At 57.6% G+C, this 25,203-nt stretch overlaps 1 protein-coding gene across 4 annotated transcripts in view; it reads right to left on the reverse strand.

Moving 5' to 3' along the window:
• Nucleotides 1–13,349: 13,349 nt before the first annotated feature.
• Nucleotides 13,350–25,203, reverse strand: part of SPOCD1 (SPOC domain containing 1) — a 38,268-nt gene continuing 26,414 nt past the window's right edge. For 3 of the 4 annotated variants that reach the window (XM_051987808.1, XM_051987807.1, XM_051987806.1), the window contains 11 exons: nt 23,743–23,848; nt 22,698–22,836; nt 21,598–21,757; nt 21,345–21,461; nt 18,585–18,710; nt 18,016–18,142; nt 17,328–17,508; nt 17,040–17,190; nt 16,642–16,731; nt 15,921–16,107; nt 13,350–14,570 (listed from right to left, as the gene is read on the reverse strand). In XM_051987808.1, the coding sequence (XP_051843768.1) occupies nt 13,585–14,570; nt 15,921–16,107; nt 16,642–16,731; nt 17,040–17,190; nt 17,328–17,508; nt 18,016–18,142; nt 18,585–18,710; nt 21,345–21,461; nt 21,598–21,757; nt 22,698–22,836; nt 23,743–23,848 (2,370 nt within the window). In that variant the 3' untranslated portion in view covers nt 13,350–13,584. Of the gene's footprint in view, nt 14,571–15,920; nt 16,108–16,641; nt 16,732–17,039; nt 17,191–17,327; nt 17,509–18,015; nt 18,143–18,584; nt 18,711–21,344; nt 21,462–21,597; nt 21,758–22,697; nt 22,837–23,742; nt 23,849–24,822; nt 24,921–25,203 lie in introns of those variants that run through there. The other variant, XM_051987809.1, reaches the window with a different exon arrangement.

The following is a 25,203-nucleotide window of genomic DNA, read 5'->3' on the forward strand; positions in this document are numbered from 1 at the left end:
CCGGAGCCCTCCGCGCCCCCCTGCAGCCCTCCGCGCCCCCCTGCAGCCTCTGCTTGCTCCCCGGGTCTCTGCCGCTGGGGCTGTGGAGCAGGAGGCGGGTTGTGATGGGCGAGAAGATGAGCTGAGCCGAGCATGGCCTGAATACCAAGCGATGGCGGGCGCCGCGGGACCAGCGAGAGCCGGCTCGGGCCCGAGGCTTCTCCGCAGGCCCCACCGGGCCTTTGGCCCTGCAGGGCTGAGCTCTCCAGGAGGCCCAAGCCTGGGGACGCTCCTGAGAGCTAGAGGGCCGTGATGGGGGGGGGGGGGACGGGAGCTGGGGGGGCAGGGCCCCGTCTGTGGAAGCTTCCCAGAATGCAAGAGGCTCCCGAGAGCCCACTTAACGAATAGCCCCCCAGACTTCCAGGGGGGAGCTCCCTACCTCCTGAGGTCGCTCAATTCGCTTTGGCGAAACTCTAGGAAGTTTTCCTTGGGATTGAACTAAGAATCTTCCTCTGCAGCTTCGCTCCTGGTTGGGGGCCTCTCAGCCCAGTGCTTTCCCGGGATTGGTTGGGGGAGCCCTAAAAGATCAGGCTAAGGAGATGGGGGCCCAGGGCCTTTTTTGCCTGCTACAAAGGGTCTCCAGGCTTGGAAATGAAGCAGGGGAAATGGGGAAGAACTCCAGGAAGAATTCTTACCCAGACCATGAGCTTGGCCCCACTCTGGGAGCCCATGGGCCGCCCTATCCGTACCACTGGTGATATGCCGGGCTCTTGGCACTGGCCCCTGGTGTGGGGGATGGAGCTGCCTCGGAGATGTGACCTCCCTGAGGGCAGGAAAGCTCCAATGGCCCACAGCAAGGGCCGTGTCACACATTTACATGTGTGTTATAGATGTATGTGTGTTATATAGATGTGTGTGTGTATGAAACAGATATAACCTATACAGGGTCTGAGTGCTTCTTAATCCCACCTCCCCTTCCTGCCCAGGACTTTCCTCCTTTTCCTTAGGGGGTGAGAGGAGACCTGGAAGAGCGAATGATTCAGGAGGATCAGAGCCGGCCCTTCTCCAAAGCTCTCGGGTTAGCAGGAAATGGCATTAAGTCACCTGTAGAGCAGGTGGGTGTCCCAGGTGCCATTATCCCCACTTGACAGATGAGAAAAACTGAGGCTGTGAAGATGAAGCCACTCAGGTGGAGATGGATCTGAAGCAAGGGCTTCTGGGAGGAGAGGCTTTCCTGGCCGTCTCAGAGGATGTTTCTGGCTGCGTGCCCATGAGGCTCGGACCGGGGAGGCCCCCGGGACCAGCTAGAGCTCCCCTCAGGCCGGTGGCCTGGTCCCGGGGTGCCTCAGCGCCCCCTCATCCATCCATAGCGCTGTATTTAGTGGACAGGGAGCCCGAGGGGCCGTAATTACTGCTATTCATCTTTCTCCGGTTGTTAATTGCTCACTTATCTGCATGTGGATTGTGAGACCGGTGCTCTTAATTCCCCTCCGAAGCTGCAGGTGTTTGCTGCCTTATTAACTTTTAATCGGGCACGTTCGGGGAGGGGGAAGTAATTGTCGGCGGGGAAGCCGGGAGGGGGGAGAAGGGAGGAGGGAACCCTGAGCTGAAACAGGCCGGGGGGAACCTCACCCCCCTCGTTCTACAGATGGGGAAACTGAGGCTTGGAAGGGGAAGGGGCTTGGGGCAGTGAGTTGGTGACCCTGGCAAGTCAGGATTTCCCTCAGGATCGCCCGCCTTCCGGCCAAGGCGGCAGGGGCTTTCTTTGCTCTGCACTCGGGCCTGGCTGAAGGACCTTGGAACAGGAGCTATAACCATGGGCAGGGCTTATAACACACATACACATTTATTATATATTAATATACTTATTAACACATATATATTAATAACATAACACATTATATATTAATATATTTATTAACACACACATATATAAACACCTATAACATAGGGGTCCTGTTGCTCCATAATCCCCCCTCCCCGGCTTTTCTCCTTTTCCTTTGGGGGAGAGGAGACCTGGAGAGCAATGTCACTGCCCCCGGGGCAGGAGTGGTGGGCAAGGGCTCCCAAGGGCCAGGAGGCGGAGACTCCGAGCAGAAGCCGGACCCCGGGAGCTGAGAGGAACCTCCATGCCCATTTGGCCAGCTCTCCGCCCCAGGCAGGAATCCTCTCTAATAATAACTGACATTTACTCAGTCCCTTCAGGTTTGCCAAGCACTTTACATGTATCAGCACCACAAACCTAGCAGGCGGAGAAAGCCCTCGCAGGGACTCTTTTGGCTTAAGGAGGCGGAAACCCGGAAGGGGTTAAGTGACCCGCCTGCGGTCACCCGAACAAGCCGGACTAGACATTCGAACCCAGGTTTCTGCAATTCCCAAGCCAAGTGCGCTGTGCATCTCACAGAGCTGCTTTTCTGCACCCCCACAATTCAAACATTCTGGTGAAACACCTACTATGTGCTGAGCACAAGTCCCTTCTCAAACTTAACCACTTCCAGTGACAGGAAACTTACTACCTGCCAAAGGCTTCCAAGAAACTCCGTTTGTGGCCAGCCTGGCCTCCCGGGGAGTTCTCCCTTATACTGAGCTCACATGTCCCCCAGAACTCCCTCCCCCTCTCCCTGTGCCGTCGCCATCAAATGTCCGTAGTTCTGTCCTCCGGAGCCTGTCCCTTAGACCATCAGATAGCAAAAGCTGGTTAATTCCGCGCCTCCGGATGAATCTGCTCTCTCACCTCAATCTGAAAGTATTATTGGGAATGAAATGGCTGGGGAGCTGAGAAGGAGCCCAAATGCTATCTCCTAAGCTGGGGACGGCTTGCTGCTAAGCCTCCTGGCTATTATTGCCTTGTGTTTCCTGTCCCCTGCCATCCTGCCGCTCAGGGTCTCGGCCCGCACATCCAACTCTCTACAAGTCAATTCAGTTCAATTCAACGCAGTGCCGACTGTGTGCCAGGGAGGGTGCTAGGCGTGAACTACAGCGATTTTTAAAAATGGAATTCCCCTCTCTTGCAAAGTCTATATTCTACTAGAAGAGGACTGCCATTTTTTTTCAGTTTCTCATTTAGCGTTTTGTTGTTGTTTTTGCAGTGGGAAATCTAGATCTTTTTTATTTTTTCATTATTTTATTAAAGCTTTTTTATTTTTAAAACATATGCATAGATGATTTTCAACACTCACCCTTGCAAAACCTTGTGTTCCAATTATTTTCCCTCCCTTCCCCTCACCTCCTCCTCTAGATGGCAAGTAATCCAATATAGGTTAAACATGAACAATTCTTCTAGACATTTTCCCATAACTATCATGGCATACAAGAAAAACCAGATCAAAAAGGAAAAAATGAGAAAGAAAATAAAATGCAACCAAACAACAAAAAAAAAAGTGAAAACACTGTGTTGTGATCCATACTCAGTGCCCACAGTAGGAGTATCATTTGAAGACTTCCAGACTAGCGTCTCCACTACTGGACTTTGGGGAGTGATAAAGAAAAAACAGCCCATTTCCTTCCATCTTTCCTTTACAGGTCCCTGGGCCATTCCCCCGAGGCCTTCCAATAGCCCAGGGACCCCCATTACCTTACCTGCTTTCCAAAGTTTCCCCTCTCCATAAGCAAGATCCCATCTCCTCTAGCTGCTCATTTAGTTTAAGTCCCCCCTGTGACCCTGGGCTTGGTGAGAATTTACCCTCATAAAGCCCGGTCTCAGATCCACCCCTTCAAACTCTGTCTCTGAGGGCAGTTACTACATCAATTCTATCCTGGAAGATCACATCCGTGGAGTCTCCTATTATTCCAATTTCAGTTTCTCTGACTTCTCTGGCTAAACATTCCCCAGTGGCCAGTGTTCCCCAGTACATGTTGTCTTCCCCTGTTAAAATGTAAGATAGTAGAGGGCAGAAGCTGTATTGTATTGATCCCCCATGAGGTAATATCTCCAGTTTCTGGAACAATTGGCACTTTCCAATCTCCAGTCTTCCCAGAGCCAACCTCACTCCCTGCACTTGAAGAAAAGAGATAACATGTTACATCCCAGAGTAACCATAGGCTAAAGCCCAGTCTAAACAGACACAACTGAATAAGGATAAATGTAAAGTCTCCTCAGGTTCAAAAAATCAATTGCACAAGCAAAAATTGAGGGAAGTATAGCTACATGAGGTTTATTTGAAAAAGATCTTGTGGCCTTAATAGAGTGCAAGCTCCATATGGATCCATGGTATGGATTGGACACCAGAGGAGCTACTGGGACCCTAGGCTGCATTAAAAATGACCAATCATACCTCTGTTCTGTGTCCTGACTAGACCACCATGTCACCTAGTTGCCATTAGAACTGTCTTAAACTATTCAAAGGGTTGACCTATGGAAAAGGGACTAGAATCATTCTGTTTGACCTTAGAGGGCAGAACAGCAGCAGTCTTGGGGAGTAAGAGTCAAGAGTACAATTTAGACTCTAAGTAAGAAAAAATCTTCCTAAAAACCAGAACAAATGGGAAATAGTGCCTTCCCAAACACCAGACATTTTTAAGTCAAATCAATGAGCATTTATTAAGCATTGTGCTAAATTCATGTGATACAAAGAAAGACCAAAAAAATCCCTGCCCAGGGAACTCCCAGTCTAATAAGGAAAACAATAGTGCAAACAACTGAACGAGCAAGATGGATGCAGGATAAGTTGGGAGTCATCTCAGAGAGAAGCACTAGCAGAAGTGGGCTTGGGAGAGGCTCCCTGCAGAAGGCAGGGTCTAAGCCGGGGCAGGATGGAAGCTGGAGGCAGAGGTGAGAAGGGTGTTAGACACAAGGAAACAACATGGCCGGAGGCTGAGAGGATCTTGTTCATGGAACGGGAAGGAAGCCAGGCCCTGGATGAAGAGGCTATCGTCAGGAGGGATGCATAAAGACCTGTAAAGGGCCGAAGGGGGGCAATTATAAAGGGCTTTAAAGGCCAAACAGAAGATTTCATCTTTGATCCTGGCAATAATTGGAGTTGATTGAATAGGAGTGGGGTGAGGAAGGTGACAGATCTGTGCTTTAAGAGAGATATCCTGAAGGTGAAATCAGTTGCATTTGGTAATAGATCGGTTATGGGGGGTGAGAGAGTGGAGAGTTTAGGATGACCCCAGGTTGGTTGGGAGCCTTAATAGCAGAGAGGACCACCAGTGTTTCTTGATTCTTGATGACTGTCTTGTTGAGGCATTTTATTTGCCTTATCAGATCAGGATTTGAACTGTGTCCTTTCCCTTTTCTCCTGGGGCCCCTTAATTGCCCACTGATCACCAGCAGCCCTGTCTTGTTCCATTTCCAGGAGGAATAGCCGGGCTTTATTCTGACAACCCACTTTTGCTTAGTAGATTTACCAAGGGATGGAAACCCACAAGGTCACCCATACCTCGGTCTGTCCTGCTCCAAATGGGCTTCTTCACTTGCTCCTGAATAAAGCCTGGCCGGCTGGAAGGTCAGTTGCCCATCATCTTCTGTATTGCTGGCAGGGTGGACCAGGGCTCTAGCCAAGGTCTAGTGCAAGGGCAGTCACAGCGTGGCACAGCTTGGAGTGGACCTGGCCAGTGGCTTGCCCGCGGTGGGCTGGGCAGGAGCTGTCTGTGGAACGGGACAAGGCATTCATGTGGGAGTCAGTCAGCAATCAACAAGTATTAAGTGCCTCCTGTGTGCTAGACACAAAAGCTGTGGAAGAGGAGATTCCTGCTCATCACTGGGAAGATCATCCAGACTTTCCAAGTCTGTGATCTCTAGCAGGTGTCTGCCTTCACCAAAGTCACCGCCGGCCCCAGCTCCATCTCAGCGGATAATGAAATGTCTCCAGGAATACGCTCTTGGTAATCAGTGTGAGAGAGACAGAAGCCCTGTCACTTAGTTCCCCAGCTTCCTTCCACTCCCAGCAATCTCAGGAGGACGTAAATCTTCTTAGATGAGCCCAAATTGTAGGCTGTGCTATTTCAAATCCCTGGACCTGGAAAATGGCCCCCTGGGCCAGAAATGCACCCATTCGACTCAGAGAAGACGGAGTGCACAAGTCACCTTCCATCCCTGGGGACTTGGTTTCCTTATCTGTAAAAATGAGGGGATTATATTAGATGATGTCCTAGCTCAGTCTTGATTTTGTTTTATATCTTTGGGACATTTCCAGATCTGAAGATGAGAAGTCTAGTCTACTTTTTTGGGGGGAGGGGATGGAGCATCTCGGGATCAGGAGCAGAATTTGATGAAGGGACCCACTCCGTACCAAATTCATTCTCTTCCCCCTCATGCCTCACAGTGTGGAATGTCCTCAGAGACCCTGAACAGAGGGTGAGGGGGAAGACCTCTGATGCGCCCACCAGCCCCTGGCAGCCCACAGGGGCTCCAGTGCCAGCCCCCGGCGCTGGCCAGAAGTCAGCCTTGGTTGCAGAAGCAGGATTCTTGCTCTGCTCGCTTTAATACGGCGCAGGGCTGGGATTTCCTGGGAGGGAGCACTTCTGTCGCAGATCATGACAATGTGGTGTCCTGAAATGAATACCGGACTTGGAGTCAGAGCCCGGGCCCAAATCCAGTCCCTGACACTTAGAGTCTGTGTCATTCTGGGTAATTCCCTTACCTGTTCTGGATCCCAGCTTCCTCAGCTGTAAGACGGGGGACCCTGGATTGGGAAAGTCCTCGGGTCCCTTCCAGTTCTAATCCGGGGACCTAGGATCCTTCCATAATTGAGCCCGAGGCTTGCGGGGTCCCCGGTGGAAGGACCCTGCTTCATGACGGGGACACCTGTGTATTTCTAGCCCAGCACAATTTCCAGCTCCCAAAGGTCACTCATAAATGCTTGTTAAATCATTTAATGGGATGGAGCCTTGGGTACAGGTGGGCCAGCTCCAGCCCAACAGGCTCTGCCAGGGCTTCAGCTGGCACAGACTCCGGAGCCAGGGTCACCTCTGTGCCACAAAGAGACATTAAAGAAGGACTTCAGCAGAGGTCCCAGAGTGCTAATGATATGCAAATTAGCATGCAAATCAGCACGACTCCAACAGCTGATCAAATCACAGGCTCTCCAAGCTGGAAGAGTGGATTCGGTTCAGTCTCCTCATGGGCCCAAGGTCACCCAGCCAAGGCAGAGGCAAAGTCGGGATTAGAACTCAGGGCTCGGATTTGAAGCCTGGTTTGTACACCAAGGTTCTTAACATGAAAGAGCTGTGAACTTGTTCGTCATTTAGATACATTTTTTATACCTGTCTGTATTCCAGTATAGTTGATTTCCTTTGAAATGTCATATATTTCCTTCCTGTTTTTTTTTAAATGTGCTGTTTATGTTTGGTTTATATTGGATTACTTGCTGTCTAGGAGAGAAGAGTAGGGGGAAGGGAGGCTGAAAATTTTGGAAAACAAGGTTTTGCAAGGATGAGTGTGAAAATTATCTTTGCGTGGATTTTGAAAATAAAAAGCTATTATTTTTTTAAAATGTGCTTTTGAGAAGGGGTCCATAGGTCTCATCAGAACCCAGCCCCGGGACCAACAATAATCAAGAACTCTGACTCTAGTAAGAAAATGAGGTAAAGAAAGAAAAACAGAGAAAAAGTAACTTCTCATCAATGAACCTTCTCAGCTTAGACTGGTTCATCCTCCTCAATCCTCCCAGCTCTGTAAAGCTGCCAAGGGTTGGGCTTAGAATCAGGGAGACCCGAATTCAAATCCAACCTCAGTTACTAATTGTGTGATCCTAAGTGAGTTACTTTAATATATCTCAGTTCTCTTGTATGTAAAACAAAAGGATCAGATTCAGCAGCCCTAGAGTGTCCCAATTCTCTGTCAGGGTCCTCTGTTGTGTCTTTTTCTGTATTCCCACCACTTAACACTGTGCTGGGCTTAGAATTATCATTTTTGAATCACGTCTGACTCCTCATGACCCCATTTGGGGGATTTTCTTGGCAGAGATCCTGGAAGGATTTGCCATGTTCTTCTCCAGCTCATTTTACAGAGAGGGAAACTGAGGCAAACCGGGTGAAGTGACTCGCCCAGAACCACATAGCTGGTAAGTGCCAGAGGCTGGGAAGATGAATCTTCCTGACTTGCAAAGCTAGTGCTCCATCCACTGCACCCCCTGGCTACCCACCTGGCACTTAGAAGGCACTTAAGATATTTACTGACTGCTTTCAATCTCTTTCTAAGCTTTGGAGGAGAGCTTTAATCATGCAGCAGGCTTCTTGGGAGAGATGGCTCCGCATTAGGGTTTAGTGGGGGAAGATCCCAAGAGATGCTGCGATGTCTGATCCGGAGGGGAGGGTCTGAGCAGAGTGGGCAAGCCCAGGTCTCTCCCCTTTAGCCAGCAGACCTTTGGATCCCCAGCCCCCAGCAGCAGCAGCATCACCCCACCTTACCCCACCCCACCCCTCTCCTGGACCAGCCCTGCTGCGACAGCCAATTAGCCCTCATTAGCCAGATCCTCCTCAAGCTAACGAGCTGAGCAAATATTTTCCCTGGGAGCTGCAGGGCCCAAGCAGCTGCAGGAAGAAGAAGCTGCTTCAGTGACTGGGCCCACAGTCCTGATCTGGAATCGGGAGATCTCCTTGCTTTGTTCCTTTCACAGGTCTGCGTGGGGAGTCAGTCCGTAAGCATTTATTAAGCTTCTACTATGTACCGAGCACTGTGCTAAATGCTGGGGATACAAAGAGAGGCAAAAAATGGTCCCTTGACTCTAGCTTCTGAAGCTGTGGTTCATGGCCTGCTATGAGATCTTGTAACTGAATGTGGGGGTTGTAAAGTGATGATTTATTATCAATAAATATTTGATTTGCGTATTTGTTTTATATACCTATATACCCTGGGTCACATAAAAATTTCTCAGGCAAAAAATGGTCAGGAGTGGAAAAAGTTTAAGAAGTCCTCATCTACAGAAGCAGGGTACTAAAAGGGAGCTAGAACCCAGCTGAACAGGCTAAGGGTCTGGGGGCCAGTGGAGGAAGCTGGGGTTTGCAGTGCCCACCAAAGGCAGGAAGGAGAAGAATAGATGTGGATTTCCTAGGTGATGATGATGGTGGTGGTCGTTTACTTATTTCAGTCATATCCAACACTCCATGACCCATTTGGGGTTTTCTTGGTAAAGATATTAGAGTTGTTTTGCCATTTCCTTCTTTAGCTTGTTTTACAAATGAGGAAACTGAGGCAGGTAGGGTTAAGTGACTTGCTCAGGGTCACACAGCTAGAAAGTGTCTGAGGAGGGATTTGAACTCAAGAAGATGAAGTTTAGCACTCTATCCATCGAGCCACTTAGCTGTCAATTATAAAAATAGCATTTAAATAGTAATTCAAGGTTTTCAAAGTGCTTTTCCTCTATTATCTCATCTGATTTTATCGAGCTTATGTGGTAGGTGCTATTATTACTCCCATTTTACAGTTGAGGAAATGTGGACAGAAAAAAGATTTAAATGACTCGCCGCATCTAACCCAGAGCGGGTTAGGGAGACAGATGGAAAGGTCTGCAGGAGAACACTGGGGAAGGAGCTTGGCCAGGAGCACATGGCAAGGCAGCAGTGATAATGAGCAGCATTCTAGCTCCCAATGGAAAGTGAGCCAAGGGGACACCAGGGCAGGAAGAGATCCCAGGGGATCCCTGAGCAAGTGCTGGGTGAAGGAGCAGGTGCCATCTGGAACCTCTCTCATCCACCACAGTTCTGGGTCATCATTGTGAGATCCTTTACTGTATCTTCAGCAAGGAAACCATCACTGAGGGGCTCTCCCACCAGGAGCAGATTTGTGTCCCAGGCCAAAGGCAGTTAGGTTGCTCTGAAATTGTAGAACCCCCCTGGGGTCTGATAGTGACTGAGTCCACCAACAGTGGACTCCCAATCAAGGACAAGTCAAGAGATCCAAGGAACTTGCAGAGTTCAGACCAAGAGATTGATAAACAGACTTCCCCATGAATCACACCACTCTGGGAGCACTGAACCCTTGCAGGCCCCCTGGACTGGGCTGGAAAAGCCCGGGAAGGACACAAAGGCAAAAGCTCAAGCCATCCATCCCCACCCCCACATCCCCGGCCCTACCATGAAGTCTAAAGTCAAGGAACCCGCTGGAAGAATGAACAAATAAAACCAGATTCTCACTGTAATGGGCTACTAGAGTGAACTAGACAATTACTAAAAACATTTACCAGCACAATCTCAAAGAACAATGCAGACTGGATGCAAGCCCAGCAAGAATTCTTAGAAGAATTAAAACAAGAGACTAAAAAAAAAAGGTGGGAGGGATTATTTTAGAAACCAATTGAGAATAGTAGAGGAAAAATTAAAAGCTAGAGAAGAAAGCTATAAAAAGATAATTAATAGCTTGGGGAAAGAGGCACAAGATCTTGTTGAAGAAAATAACTCCTTAATCAATTAGAACTGGCCAATTAGAAACTAATGACTCCATGAGACCTCAAGAAATGATGAAATGCATGGCTGAGCTGCAATGCAAGTTCCCTTGGAGTAGGAATTGTTACAGTCTTTGTGCTAGAGTCTCCATTGCTAGTCCAATAGCTGGCACTCAGTGGTTCTTTTTTTTTTTAAACAATAACAACTTTTTAGTTTTTCATCTAAAAATAACATTCATTCTTGCAAAACCTTGTTTTATAAATTTTTCTCCCTCCTTCCTCTCTTCCTCCTTCCTTGGACAGCAAAGTAATCCAATAAAGGTTAACCATGTGCAACTCTTCTATACATACTTCCACCTTTATCATGCTGTACAAGAAAAATCAGATCAAAAGGGGAAAAAAGAGAAAGAAAAAAAAAAAACAACCAGTAAACAAAACAAAACAAAAAAAAGATGAAAATACTGTGTTGTGATCCCCATTCAGCCCCCACAGTCCTCTCTCTGGGTGTGGATGGCTCTCTCCATCACAGTCCATTGGAACTGGTCTGAATCACCTCATTGTTGGAAAGAGTGGGTCGCAGTTGATCACACAGTTGATCACAGTTGATCATCACACAATCGTGTTGCTGTGTATAATGTTCTTGGCTCACATAGTAGAAATGCTTGATCCATTGGATTTAATGATCTGAACCTGTCACTACTATAGGGGAAAGTAGGGGATATTTAACAACAATAGCACACATTTCTATAGTTTTTCGAAGTTTCCAGAGTATTTTTCTCACAGAAATTCTTTAGGCAAGGTTAGGATCATCATCATTATTATTATTATCTCTATTCTGCAGATGAGGAAACTGAGACGGAAAGACTCGTCCAGGGCCATAGGTCCAGTGAGTGTCAGAGTTGGGACCAGCCCTGCCCACACAACCCTAACCCAGGCCCTGGATGAACGGGAGGGGGGGCGCTGAGGGCACCCGCAGCCCTGCAGTGATGGGGCTCAGGGAAGTGCCCCCCGCCCCCCTTCAGGGCCATCGCTGGACACCCAGGCTGTGGCCGGCTCTCCTGCAACGAGCAGACTCTTGGGGCACTGGGGCCAGTTTCAGTAGGAAACCCCCACTCTTGGTACCAGTCCGGGCTTGGTGCCCTCCCACCCTTGGGCATCGATGCCAGGCAGGTGCCCCCGGTCAGACAGTGACAGAGCCAGACTCCCCGGACACTCAGGATGAACCAGGACCCAGCAGGGAGCCTCGGGCTGCTCTGCTCAGGCTTGCCCACGGCCCTCTGCCCTCCCCCCACCCAGAAGTCCAAGGCAATGGCTTTAGGGGGTTCAGGTTTTGGCTCTGCCAGTTTCCTTCTCTGACCCTCCGTATCCTTCAGTGAAAGGAAGGGGCTGGTTTGGATAATGACTGCCATTCCTGTAGTGCTTCCTGGGTGCCAGGCCCTATGCCAAGCACTCTAGTTACCTCAGTCACCACAACCCTGGGGGAGCCCCGTTTTACAGTGGAGGAAACTGAGGCAGCCAGCCACACCACTCTGCAGGTCACAGAGCCAGTAGGTGTCTAAGGCGGCCCTGACCGCTGGCTCTCAGGCCTTTTCCCCCCAAACCCGCAAGGCCATTGCCCCTTCCCCTTGGCTTGTCTCCCGCCACCCTAAGGTCAAACCCTTGAGGGCAGGACCAGTGTTTCCATTCCAGGTTCTTGGCACAATAATAATAAAGCTCGGACCCCGTTAGGGAGACAGACAGAAAGCTGTTCTGTTCGCAGGGGCCATACTGCAGGATGAGAGGGCGGCCCCGGGGGGCTCCAGGAACCGCAGAATCGCGGAAGTGCCGTGGGCTCCGGGATCCCACTTTCACAGAAGCCGCAGAGGCGCTGAGGAAACCGAGTCCCCAGAAGGGGCTTGCTCGTGGGTCCGTGTCTGTGGCAGAATCCGCACCCAGGGCTTCCCTCCTGCCCCCTCATCCCAGGGCCAGATCACTCGTGGCAGAGCCACGTCCCTCCCTCACACAGACGTCTGGTTTCTATTGATCGGCGGAGGTGCGGGAAGATGCTGACTCAAGCATCCTGGTGTTCCACCTGCATATGCCTGAGGTCCCCTCCCAGCTGTCCCCCCCCCCCGGACCCCCCCAGATGCCTCCCAGGCCCCCCATTCAGCTACCCCCCGGGCCCCTCCAGCTGCCCCCGGGCCCCCCCAGCTGCCCCCGGGCCCCCCCAGCTGCCCCCGGGCCCCCCCATTCAGCTGCTCCCTGGGGCCCCTCCACTCAGCTGTCCCTGCAGGGCCCCCCAGCTGCCCCCTCAGCTGCCCCCCGGGCCCCCCCATTCAGCTGCTCCCTGGGGCCCCCCACTCAGCTGCCCCCTGGGCCCCTCCAGCTGCCCCCGGGCCCCCTCATTCAGCTGCCCCCCGGGCCCCCCACTTAGCTGCCCCCTGGGGCCCCCCCCACTCAGCTGCCCCCCGAGCCCCCCCACTCAGCTGCCCCCCGAGCCCCCCCATTCAGCTGCTCCCTGGGGCCCCCCACTCAGCTGCCCCCTCAGGGCCCCCCAGCTGCCCCCCTTCCCCAGGGCCAGGCCGGGGTGGTCCTCCCTCCCCGTACAAGGAGCAGCTCTGGCTCTGGGCGAGGGAAGGGGCGTCCATCCCCGGGCTGAGTGCGCCCCCTGCTGCCAGCTACAGCACAGGAGCAGCTGCCATCCTCCGCAGCCCCCACAGAGCTCCCGGGTCTCCGGGAGGCAGGGATCTCCGCCCCGACCGTCCCCCTGCTCCCCAAAGTGGCTCCCGGGCTCGGGGGCAGGTGGGCATTGGAGGCTCCGGCTCCTTATTTATGAGCTCGGGGGCACGTCTGTGGGCACCTCTGACCACCCACTCCCCCCCAAGGCAGAGGTTACCTTGGCAACACCCTCCCCACCCCCGCTCCCCCAGCCTTCTCCTTCAAGCTGCTTTTCTATCCCTTAGCATCCCCAGGAGCCCCCCCGGGGCTGACACAGCAGGGCTGGGGGGCACAGCAGAGGGCCGCTCCCACCCCAGCCCCACGCACAGAGACCCCAGGCACGGGACAGAAGATACTGAAAGGTTTATTGAACCCTGAACAAAAACAGAACAACAGGAAATGCCAACATGAGGGCACGGGTGCCCACCCCGGGGCACCCTGGCCTAAAAAGTGGCTCAGGCCCACTTGGGGGAGAGAGGAAGGCACAGCCCCCTCCACTCCAGAGGCCACGAGGAGGGGCCTGAGCCCTTCACACCTGGGGGGAGGACCACAGAGGCCTGGAGGGGCTTCCCTGGGGGAGGACTCAATAGCCAGGAGGAGGCTGCTCAGATCCACAAAAGGGGGTCAGGAAGAGGGGCGGTGGTGGGCACTCCTGGCTCTCGGCCTCCCTCCCAGGGCGCTCCATCCCCACGGGCCCCGGGGCCCCCCCGGCCCCAGGTCCAGGGAGGGAGGGGTCCGGGGCAGCCATCTGCAAGGAGGCCTGCAGCTGACTATTCATCTTTACCAGGGCCTCGAGGTGCTGGATGAGGGTGAGGGCCTCCCCTGTGGGGAGGAGTGGGGGATGGGGGGGCGGGCACGCGGCCCCTGCGGCTGCGTGGGGACAGGTGGTGGCGGTGTGCTCGGGGAAGTGGAAACAGTCAGCGGCCGGAGGGTGGGAGAGCAGGCTCGGGGCCGGGGCCAGGGCCACCGCGGGGGGGCTGCCGAAGTGGAACAGGCCGGCCAGCTGCAGGAGGCTCAGGGCCCCCAGCTCCGGGGCCAGGCCCCCGCACTCGGGGTGCAGCGGGGCCCCCAGAGGCACCAGCCCGGGGCCCACACCGTCAGAAAAGGGCTGGGTTCGCTGACTCGGGATCCTTCCGCCCGCGCTGAGCTGGGCCCAGCCGGGCAAGGGTTCCTGGGGGGGCAGGCTGCCCAGGGGGCAGGGGCCGTCGGGGCGCGGGCCCGCCGCCTCCTGCTGGCAGCAGAAGGGGAGGCTGTAGGGCCCCCTCCCCACCACGGGCTGCTCCTGCTCCACGTGCCCGGCCACCTCTTCCAGGAGATCGGCCGAAACGCTGTCCCAGGCCGAGGGGCCCTCCAGGCTGGCCCCGGGAGCCCAGGACGGGCCGGGCTTGGAGAGCCGGGCCGGCCTCCGGAACCCGGGCGAGTAGCACTTGGTCTCCACCGTCTCCTTGAAGGTGACCGTCTTGCGCTTCTTCTCCTGCAGGGGGCTGGCCCCGTTGAGCCGGAGATCGCCCGGGGGGGCCTTGGGCAGGATCAGTCCCAGCACGAGGCTGCAGTGAGTGACTTCCAGGCCTGGAGAGACACGGGGGGAGGGGGAGAGACCCTGAAATGCTGGCTCCGGGCTGGGCCAAAAGCCAGCGAAGAACAGCTGAGGCTGCGGTTCCCTTCACCACCTGTGAGCCCCGCTGTTTGCCCCCCCGGAGGGGTCAGAACCCGTGGCAATGGCCGAGATCGGGGCAGTTCTTCCTGACACCGAACCCTTCCTTCCACCGGCCCCGGGGCCGGTCCCTTCTCCACAGGACGGCCCTTCAGACGTGATCCCCGGGTCCCAGATGGGAGGGACCGGAGGCCGCCTCTGCCCGGTGTGCTGGGAACCCAGGCCGTCCTCCCCCCAAAGCAAGGCCCCCACAGGGCAGGGCCGCTCGAGGAGGGGCCACACCCGGGACTGGCCGGAGCTGGAAGGAGCCTCGGGAAAGCTTGGGTCCAGCGCTCCCCCCGATTCTGCGTGGCCCACCTCTGGGTGATTCAGTGGCCCTCCCCATGCCCGATAGGCTGCCCGTGCTCCCTCTCACCTCTCCCTCAGCCAGGGCCTCCTGCAGGAGCCTTCCCTGCAGCCAGGCCTGGGGCCGTCCCCTCCAGGGCACAAAGAGCTCCGCTGCCAGGCCGCCCCTCCCTCAGCCCGAGGGCAGGCTCTCCTGGCCCTGCCCCAGCTACAGGCACACAGCAGGCACTGCATAAATGCTGTGACTCCTGGCTGGCCTGGAGAAGCTGAACCCACCCAGACTTCCTCACTCGGGACTCCCCTTGGCCCTCCCCCATTAGCTTGGGGAACGTGGCTCCCGGAGGCAGACGCAGCCCACGGTCCCAAGCCTCTGCCCCCAGCCACCCCCTGCCTATTTCTCCCCGTGGGACCCTGTCCAGAGCCTCTCTTTCCTCATCCGGACGAGGGGGTCCTAGAGGCCCCCCCCAGGTTGTGTCTGATCCAGCCTTTGTGGGGACCTAGGGGGTGGGGGAGAGGAGCCTGCTGCTTCCCAAGAGCTGGAGCCTTGGCCAACGGTTCCGGGCCCTGCCTGTCCCCTCACACCCACCCATGGCTCCCAGGGCAGGCGTGCGGACAGTTTCTGCGCCCCCCCCCCAAGCCCACGCCCCGCTCCTGGAACCCCTGGTGATGCAGGGGCAGCTCCGGACCCCTCCCCCTTCCTCATTCCCCATGGTGCCCTCCAGAAGGCCATGAAAGAATGGGGCAGCCAAGTCGAGGCACAACCGCCTCCTCTCGACAGTCCCCTTAGAGACGGCCCCAAGGCCGAGCTGGAGCTGGGGACATCAGGCGGGCCAGCTGAGACCCCCGGCTATTTTTCACAGCACGCTCTCCCTGTCAGCCTCCCTAGCCTGGCCCCCTCCCTCCTCGTGGGCCCAGCGTACCTGGGCCTCCCAGTGGGCGCAGCTTGGGGGGCACGGGCTGGAAGGCTGGCAGGGGCACCAGGAACATGTCCAGGTGCTCGCTGGCCGCCATGCCATAGCGCTGCTTGTTGTTGAGGTAGGAGTAGAGCATGTTGTAGTTCTGGGCATCGTGGGCTCCGAGGGGGCACAGGCGGACCACACTGATATCCTGGAGGGGAGGGGGCAAAGGGCTGAGCCATCTCTGGTGTTCCTGCCCACTTGGCCAAACCCTCCCGTCACCATAAACCCTTCAACCATTGGCCCAAAAAGGGGCAAACTCTGGATTTTGGCACTCGGGGCCCCCCAAGGCCTGGCTCTGACCGGCTTTGTCTCAGGCCATGACCTCTGCAGCCCCGCCCAGCTCGGGCCCTCCTGTCCCATGCTTTTTCCCCACCAGGCCTTTCCTGAGCCAGCCCCCAGACCCAGATCTCTGCTCAAGCCCCTCCCCCTCCCAAAGCTCCAGGACAGGTGCCCCTACGCCTGCAGCCCCCCCAGGAGCACTCCCAAGCCCTCCTCCAAGGGCTGCCAGCGGGTGCCCGGGCCCCTCGTGCCTTTAACTCCCTGTCTGTCTCCTGAATCCCAGGCCTGGCTGCCCTCATTCCGCCCCAAGGCTGAACGAGGAGGGGCCTGGGCTCGCCAGCCGGCTCTGGGTGCCCGCCGGGGCTGGGCAGTCTGGGCCCACGGACCAGGGCCAGGGCCCTACCTTGGCTTCCGTGGGCCAGATGCTGTCCAAGTAATCCCAGACGGCTTCGGGGAGCACGCAGCCTGCTGAGCGGATCACCTTGGGCAAAGTCTGCGGTTGGGAAGGTGGATGGGCTAGTTGGGGGGGGACACGGGCTGCTCCCCCTGGGAGACCCAACGAGGTCCTTGTGGCCGAGTCCCCATGTCTGCTCACAGAGGCCAGGACCAACCCTGGGGACAGACCAACCCTAGGCACCCCCGGAGCTCCAGGGTCGGCCAGGGATGAGAAGGGAAGAGCAGGAGGCAGGGAGAAGGAAAAGGTAAGGGGGGAGGGTAGAAGAGAGAAGGGGGGACCCAGGAGTAGGGGGAGGGGAGAAGGGGACCCAGGAGAGGGGGAGGGAGGGAAGTCTAGGAAGTTACCTGGATAAGCTGGCTACTGTAGCCATGAACCAGGAAGGCTTTCGTGGCAAACCGCTTGATGGAGAACATTTCCAGGGCACCTTCCCACAGTGGCCGGCCCTGCAAAGCCTTTGGCTTCAGAGCCTGCCTCGGGCAGAAGGCCAACTCAGGCCTGGTACGGACAGAGCAGAACAGGATCTGCCGGGCTGGCCCTTCCCCCCAGACCCTCCTTCCCAGCTGGGCACCCCATCCCCCGGCTTTCCCACACCCGACTTGCCAAGGTCCCCCCATTTCCATCCCCTCCCCGACCTGTCCTGCGGCTGCGTCCAAGGGCCACTTCTGCTTTTAGACATCCCGGGCAGGGGGGTGTCCACTCGTGGCAAGGACACGGGGCTGGGGAGCTTTTGGGGGGTGCTGGTGACTTTGCTCCTGGAGGGTGGGGTGCTCCTGGGTGCGTTGAAGCCTCTGCCCCCTCGAGGGGCCTCCCAGCCTGTGAGGTACAGACACAGGGGTTGAGGCTGGGGGTGGGACGTGGGCCGAGGAGCTGAGGGGAGGAGCACTGCCCTCAGAAGGCCCCACGGAGGAGCACTGCCCTCAGAAGGCCCCACGGAGGAGCACTGCCCTCAGAAGGCTCCACGGAGGAGCACTGCCCTCAGACACTCAGGGGATGGTGCCAGATGCATCGAGACTTGCTCCCTAAGCCAAGCTCCCCAGCAGTTCCACCCTGGATGCTCTTCCCTGCCCTCCTCCTTCTTCCAGCCCCTCTGCCCCTCCAGTCCCTTCCTACCCCAGGCCTCTTCTTCCACGTTCTTCCTCTTCCTCCCTCACTACCCCTTTACCTTCTTTCACCCCCAAACCACTTTTCAACTCATTCTTCCACTTTTCCCTGCTGTCCCCTTCCTCTGCCCCCTTCTTCCCTGCACTCCTCGCCCCTCAGGGCCAACCTCCTGCTGGCCTTCATCTCCTTCCGCCCCCCTCCACCAGGCCCTGCTCCCACCCATGCAGACTCGGCAGTCAGGGTCCAGGAAATGGCTCTCGTGCTGCTCGGTCGTGTCTCGGCCGGACTGGGACTCGGCGGCCCCGGGCTGGTGGCGCAGGCTCAGGTCCATGTGGGAGGCCGGCTCCTGCAGGGGAACACGCGGAGGGGAGGTCCAGAGCCCCCGGGGCTTGCTGGGTCCCAGACCAGAGAGGCGGCTCTGACACTCGTCCCACCCCTTGCTCAGCAGCCCCACAGCCGCGTCTGTGTCTCCCCGCTGTCCTTTTGCAGGGCTTACATGTCACTGTGGGCGAGGCCTTCACTGCCCCAGGGGCACTGAGGCCCAGTTTTCCTGAGGGCGCAGAATTAGCACCCAGGGCTTCGCTCAGTCTGGGGCTGGGGCTGGGACAGCTGCGGACGCTTCTGGCCCCCTAGGATAGCTAGCCGCCCCTCCCCCTCCCCTGACGCTCTCTGGCGAGCCCACAGCACGATGGGGATGGGGGATGGGGGATGGGGGATGGGGGATGGGGGATGGGGGGTTCGGGAAGCGCCCCCTGGTGGCGCCGGCTTCAGCAGCGCTGCCCACTCACAGTCAGATCTTCCAAGGTGAGGGTCTGGTCCACATCCGGATGGATCTCAATCTCCCCTTTGTGGGTCAGCTTGGTGACCCGGCAGCTTGGAGCCTCCCGCTGCTGCTTCTCGATGATCTCCAAGCCCTGGCGTAAAGAAGGCCCAGGCCCGCCGCCCTTGCTGACCGGGTCTCACCCCGCCTTGGCTCTCTCCCATCATCCCCAGGCCCGGCTCCCGACCTGCCCCTCTCCTCCCCCCTCTGCCTGCCAGCGCACCCGAGGTCGCCGCCGGGGCGCCCCATCGCTTCCTCTCCCTGCCCAGCATCTCACCGCCCCGGCCCTGGGGAAGCCCTGCGGCCCTTTCCCAGGCCGGCCAACCAACACCGAGAAATGGGGCCCGGTCCCGCTGAGCGGAGCTCAAGACAAGGCCTCCGAGGGCAGAGGGAGGCGGGACGGACTGAGCGCGTTGCGGCCCGGACTGGGGAGAGCCCCGGACAAGTCACTCGGACTCGAAGCCTCCATTCCCCCGACTATGAAATGGTCCCCAAGATCCCTGCGGGCTCTGACTCTGCTGCGGAAAAGTCTGCGGGAACTCTGCGGGGAGCCGCGGAGGCGGGGGGAGGGGGGCCCTGACTGGGCTTGGCGCCCGGGGGGCGGGGGAGGGAAGCGGGGCGAGCGTCCCGCCCGGGAAGCGAGGAGCGGGCAGCGCGGGCGGGCGATGACGAACGCAGCCTCAAACATATTGGATCCGAAGTGTGGGCAGCAGAGCTCCGATTCATTCTCTCCACACAGGAGTGGGTGGGGGGCTGGCGGGAGACGATCACATTGCCGGGGGAGGAGGCTCTCGGGATTGAGCCCGAGCCGCTCAGGGAGGGGCCGCCCGCTGCGCAGGGATCCGCTGGGGGTCGTGAAGACTGGGCGGGGCACAGAGAGCGGGGCTGTCTCCTGGCAGTGGGGGCAGAAAGCAGAACCAGGAGAGACCGAACTGGCGGCAGGGGAGGGGATTTCAGCTGGGGGAGGAACAACTTCCTAACTGTCCCCACTGTCTAAAAATGGAATGGACCCTTCTGTGAGGAAGTGAGATCCCCGTCCCCACAGAGGCCCAAAGAGGGCGGGATGACAGACCATTCAGTGGGAATGTTACAAAGGTACAGACTGGCTCAGTGACCCTCGGGTCTCCTCCGCGTCAGATTCTAGGATTTCATAAATGACTCTTAGTGACCCGGCCGGCTGCTCTGCCTGCCGCGGAATACATCCGAGCCCCTGTCCTCAAGGCTCAACATGGCGCCCTGGAACACCGGCCGAAACCGAGCAGTGTCCGGAGTGCGGGAGGCCCGGGGCCCGCAGAGGGGAGGGGCCAGCCCAGCTGGGAGCCCCAGCCCCACGGAGGGAGCCCCAGCCCCACGGAGGGAGCCCCAGCGCCACGGAGGGAGCCCCAGCGCCACGGAGAGGGCCCTGCGCCACGGAGGGAGCCCCAGCCCCACGGAGGGAGCCCCAGCCCCACGGAGAGGGCCCCAGCGCCTCGGAGGGAGCCCCAGCGCCACGGAGGGAGCCCCAGCGCCACGGAGGGAGCCCCAGCCCCACGGAGAGGGCCCTGCGCCACGGAGAGGGCCCTGCGCCACGGAGGGAACCCCAGCCCCACGGAGGGAACACAGCCCCACGGAGGGAACACAGCCCCACGGAGGGAACACAGCCCCACGGAGGGAGCCCCAGCGCCACGGAGGGAGCCCCAGCGTCACGGAGGGAGCCCCAGCCCCACGGAGGGAGCCCCAGCGCCACGGAGGGAGCCCCGCCCCACGGAGGGAACCCCAGCCCCACGGAGGGAGCCCCAGCGCCACGGAGGGAACACAGCCCCACGGAGGGAGCCCAGCCCCACGGAGGGAGCCCCGCCCCACGGAGGGAGCCCCAGCCCCACGGAGGGAGCCCCAGCGCCACGGAGGGAGCCCCAGCCCCACGGAGGGAACACAGCCCCACGGAGGGAGCCCCAGCCCCACGGAGGGAGCCCCAGCACCACGGAGAGGGCCCTGCGCCACGGAGGGAACACAGCCCCACGGAGGGAGCCCCAGCGCCACGGAGGGAGCACAGTCCCACAGAGAGGGCCCCAGCGCCGGAGCACAGCCCCACGGAGGGAGCCCCAGCCCCACGGAGGGAGCCCCAGCCCCACGGAGGGAACACAGCCCCACGGAGGGAGCCCCAGCGCCACGGAGGGAGCACAGTCCCACAGAGAGGGCCCCAGCGCCGGAGCACAGCCCCACGGAGGGAGCCCCAGCCCCACGGAGGGAGCCCCAGCCCCACGGAGGGAACACAGCCCCACGGAGGGAGCCCCAGCCCCACGGAGGGAGCCCTGGCTCTGCCACCCAGCTGCAGGGATCAGTCAGCTGCCGATTATAACAAGCCCTGACACTTCCCCAGCACCTGAGGATTCACAAAGTGGCTTCCTCCCCACTTTCCACTCTCTGGAGGCAGCAGAGCTGGGACCAAGGACACAGGGCTCTGTGCTCTCACTGCACTTCTCTGGGTCTGGGCTTCTTTGCCTGCAAGCTAACTTATTTTGGGCTCAAAAGCTGCCCAGATTTCTGGGGCCCCTGTGACTGTGCCCCACAGCCTGCCACTCAAAGAGGAAGAAGGTGCTCCCACTTGCATGTTTGGGCTCCTCCCAGTCTCTACCCTGACACAAACCAAAATGCAGATGGAGCCCAGCTTCCTTGTCCCTTTCCCCCACTGCTCCCCTCTTCTGGGCCCCTCCCCGCCCCCATCTCTGTGGCTGGCCCACTCACTCACATGCTTCACCTCCCGGTCCCGCCACTCGGCCAGCTCTTGGGAAGCCAGCTCTGTGGCACTCATCCGAACCAGGCCCTGAGGGGTGATGTCTCCGCGGATCACCTGGAGGAACAGGTCCTGCAAGCACCAAGGGCCACAGTGGGCCTGACTGCCCCGATATCCACTCCCCACCTCCCGCGGCTGCAGATGGCGGGCCCTGTCCAAGCTCCCACGCCCTCCCCTCGCCCCTCACCCCGGATGCCGGCCCTCTCACCTTGTTCCTGGGATCCCTCAGGTTGAACACCAGGCTTCGGTATTTGGTCTTGTAGCGGTAGTCTGTGCATTGCATGAGGTCAAAGATGGCGGCCTCGATGTTGGCAGCAATGCCCCTCACGGCCTCCTCGCCCACAGTCAGGTTGGCAGGCTCCTGCAGCCTGGGAAAGGCAGAGGCCATGGGTGGGACGAGACCAGGGCAGGGCTTGGCACTCTGGGAGGCAGGCCCTGGCATTTTGGGGGGTTAGGGCCCTGGTACTTTGGGGGGCAGGCCCGCAAGCCCTCAGCACTTTGAGGGGCAGGTCTGGCGTTTTATCACAAAAGCCAATTGTTCAGACAATCATTTTCTCCAATTTTGATTTTGTTTGTATCTCAATTCAAGGACCAAGCTTCCTGGCCCAGACTCCAGAGACCACCTAATCCAAGCCCCTCATTTTATAAATGGAGAGACTGAGGCCCGGGGAAGTGAAACGCTTTACCCAAGCTCACACAGGCATGACTTGGAGACCCGGGCCCTCTCTCCCCAGCCTGGGAGACGCACTGTGGAACTCGCCTCCAACCTGGGCCTCCAGCCGGGGCTTGCTCCCTAAGACCCCCTGCCTCTGCCCAGGGTCTCCCCTCACAGGTTCTTGAACAGCAGCTGTTGCCCAGATCGGATAATCCTGGCCATTTAAAAAAACACGGCCAAGTTCCAGAACTTTGCAGGGAGACCAGCAGAACACCAAATGCTGCCGGTGATTTGGGGACAGCATGGACACACTGACTAAAGTTTTACAAAAACTGAGAGGCTGTTGACAAACGGAGCCCAGAGCAGCACAAATGGAGCCGGTCGGGAGGTCCCACTCTCCCCTCCCCCCAAGTGCTGCCAGCTTCAATCCGTGGGCGCCGTCTCCCCCATCTTCTCCCTCAGGCTGCCCGCCTCCCTTTGCCAGGCCGTTCCCACGCCTCTGTGCCCTGTCCCGGGGCAACTGTGCCCCCCCAAGCATGATGTCATGAATGCCCAGGCCCCCGTTTCCCTCTCTCTAATCTGCCATTCTGCAGCCAGAACGTGGGAACTGGGGGTGACCCCGGGGCCCCCAGGGAGATCAGAAAGGGCCTCACCGTTTCAAGAGCACCTCCCTGAGGGAGTCGGCCACGGCGCTGCGCACCTGCTCCCCCGAGAGCTGCAGGGGGGGGCCTGGCCCGGGCAGCGGCTTCTCCTTGGGCGGTCGCTTCTTCTGCTCCCTCACCTTGGGCTCAGCTGAAAGCACAAGAGGAGCACATGGCCTCAGGGAACACGGCCTCCAGGGAGAGCAGAGGGGTCTCCATTCAAGGGGACCCCCTGGGGAAGCGCCAAGAGCCCGGACTGTCAGAGGACAGGGCCCCCCATCCTCCTCTGTGATACAAGCGTGTGTATGGGTACCATCTCCTGCACGAGCTGGGACAGGAGGGCTTTGCAAAGCACCAGGTTGCAATGAGTGCTGGCAGGATCCTTGGAACTGGCCCCGTCATCATGTTGTACAGAAGGGTAAACTGAGGCCGGGAGAGGCTGAGTGACCCGCTCAAGCTCCTGTGACCAACACAGTCCAGACCTGGTTCTAAAAACTGAGTCCTCGCTACTTCCTTACCTTGGCTCTTTCAAACGGGAGTTTATTGTGGCATCTGGTACCCCTCTGATGGGAGCCCTTACCCCTAAGGGCAGGGCTTACTGGGGCCTGACACAGCAGTAAAGAAAGGCCCACGGGCCTTCATGCACCCACTTGGATCTTCCTCCATCCTTTTCAACAGGGGGGACGCCCCAAGGCCCAGGAAGAGATGGGAGTGCAGCCCATTCCTCACCCCCTGTCCATCAGTCTCCTCATCCCCACAGCGCGCATTTACTTAGCGCGTTCTTCACAAATATCATCTCTTTTGATTCTGTAACAATCCTGTGGGAGAGGTGCTCTATTATCCCCATTTTACAGAGGAGAAAATGAAAGCTGAGAGAGATCAAGTGACGTGCACAGGATCACACTGCTAGGAAGTGTCTGAGGAGGGATCTGAACACTCAGGGCTCCCTAACCCCAGACCCCGTACAAAGTCTTGTGACTAGCAGCTGGGGGTGCTGGGATCTGACTCCCACCTTTCTCCCGTCAGCCTTACCAGCAGGGCACTCACTCCTACTCACCTGGGGTCTGCGGCTTCTCCACAGGCGTGGGTGCAGAGGCTTTGCCCACCTGGGGGGGCTTCTTCTCCCCTTCGCCAGAGACATCTTTGGTTGCCTTTGGAGCTAGCTGTAAGAGCAGAGATGAGTGAAGACTGGGGAAGGGAGAAGGAGTCCATGAGCAGAGACAGGTCCCCAGGAAAGGGCCCCGAGGCCGAAGGAAGGGCCTGAATCCCTCATCCCTCTCCGTGTTCATCCACTCATTCAATAAGCGCTTATCGCAACCCTACTGTGTGCGAGCACTGGGGAGAGAGGCAACTCAGCAAAAATATCCTCCACGTCCTGGAGCTCCTGCCCCTCCAGGGTGGAGGGGAAGTCCACCTGCTCACCTTCTTCCACTTATTCACTCTTTCCCTTCCACATGCCAGGGGAGCCTTACCCAAACCAGTGCTCCTCCCCCCATGCCACGCCCATCCCACTGTGGGATCGCTCCCATGTTAGGAAATGTTCCCCTCACAGACCCTTTGTATCTTCTTTTGTAATTTCTGCCCACTGCTGCTGGTTCTGCCCCTTGGGCCAAGCAGAACTCACTCTCTTAGCCAAGCCATAACCCCTTAAATATTTGAAAAAAGCTGTTCTATCTTTCTCTCCTCCAGACTGAAACGTTCCCCTCCCTTCTTATCCTTCTGAAGCACAGCTTCTAATCTCCTGGACATCCTCCTTTGGATTGTCTCCCGTTTGTCAATGCCCTTCTTCAAATGTAGCTCCAGCACCCTCCCTGGAGTCAGGAGGACCCGCGTTCTATCCTAACTTTCCCCTTCTTATCCCAACTACTGCTGCTGCCTGTGAACCTGGGGCTACAAACTCTGCACTTGACCCCCTAAGCCACTGCCCTATGCTTGTCTCCCTTTCACAAGCTGAACCCCCAAGAGACACTCATTGTGTCTATTTTCTCACTTCCCACTGCCTTCTTAGCCCCTTGTAACTGTCTCCCTTCCCTACTACTAGACAAACGTTTTCTCCTAAGCCACTAGGGAGCTCTTTTCTCAGGCCTTGCCCTTCTTGACTTATCAACAACATCCAGCCCTCCTCTCCGGGTCTCACCATAGGCTCTGCTGATCAAGCTTTCCTTGTCCCCAAGGTGTGGGACTTCTCCCCAAGCTGGGACCCTGGTCTCCGATGCCCTCCCCCCCGGGACTCTCTCCAGACCCCTCGACTGAGCTGCCATCTCCAGGCAGGGGACCCCCCAGATCCCTATAGCGATCCAGCCTCTTCTGAGTTCCAGGCCCTGAAGGACCCGGGCCTCGGTGTGTCGCGCTTTCCCAGACATCGCCTGATGCAGAAGTCACCACTTCCTTCGGACCCCCCTCTGCCCCTGACGTCCTACTCTTCTCCTGCAGGATCCTCAACCTTCTCCTCCTCCCCAACATTGATCCTCTCTTTCAAACCTCTCTCCCTCCATCCCTATACGAGACAACCGCCCTG

The sequence above is a fragment of the Antechinus flavipes genome, chromosome 3 (genome assembly GCF_016432865.1).
Source record: "Antechinus flavipes isolate AdamAnt ecotype Samford, QLD, Australia chromosome 3, AdamAnt_v2, whole genome shotgun sequence".
In the NCBI taxonomy this organism is placed as follows: Eukaryota; Metazoa; Chordata; class Mammalia; order Dasyuromorphia; family Dasyuridae; genus Antechinus; species Antechinus flavipes.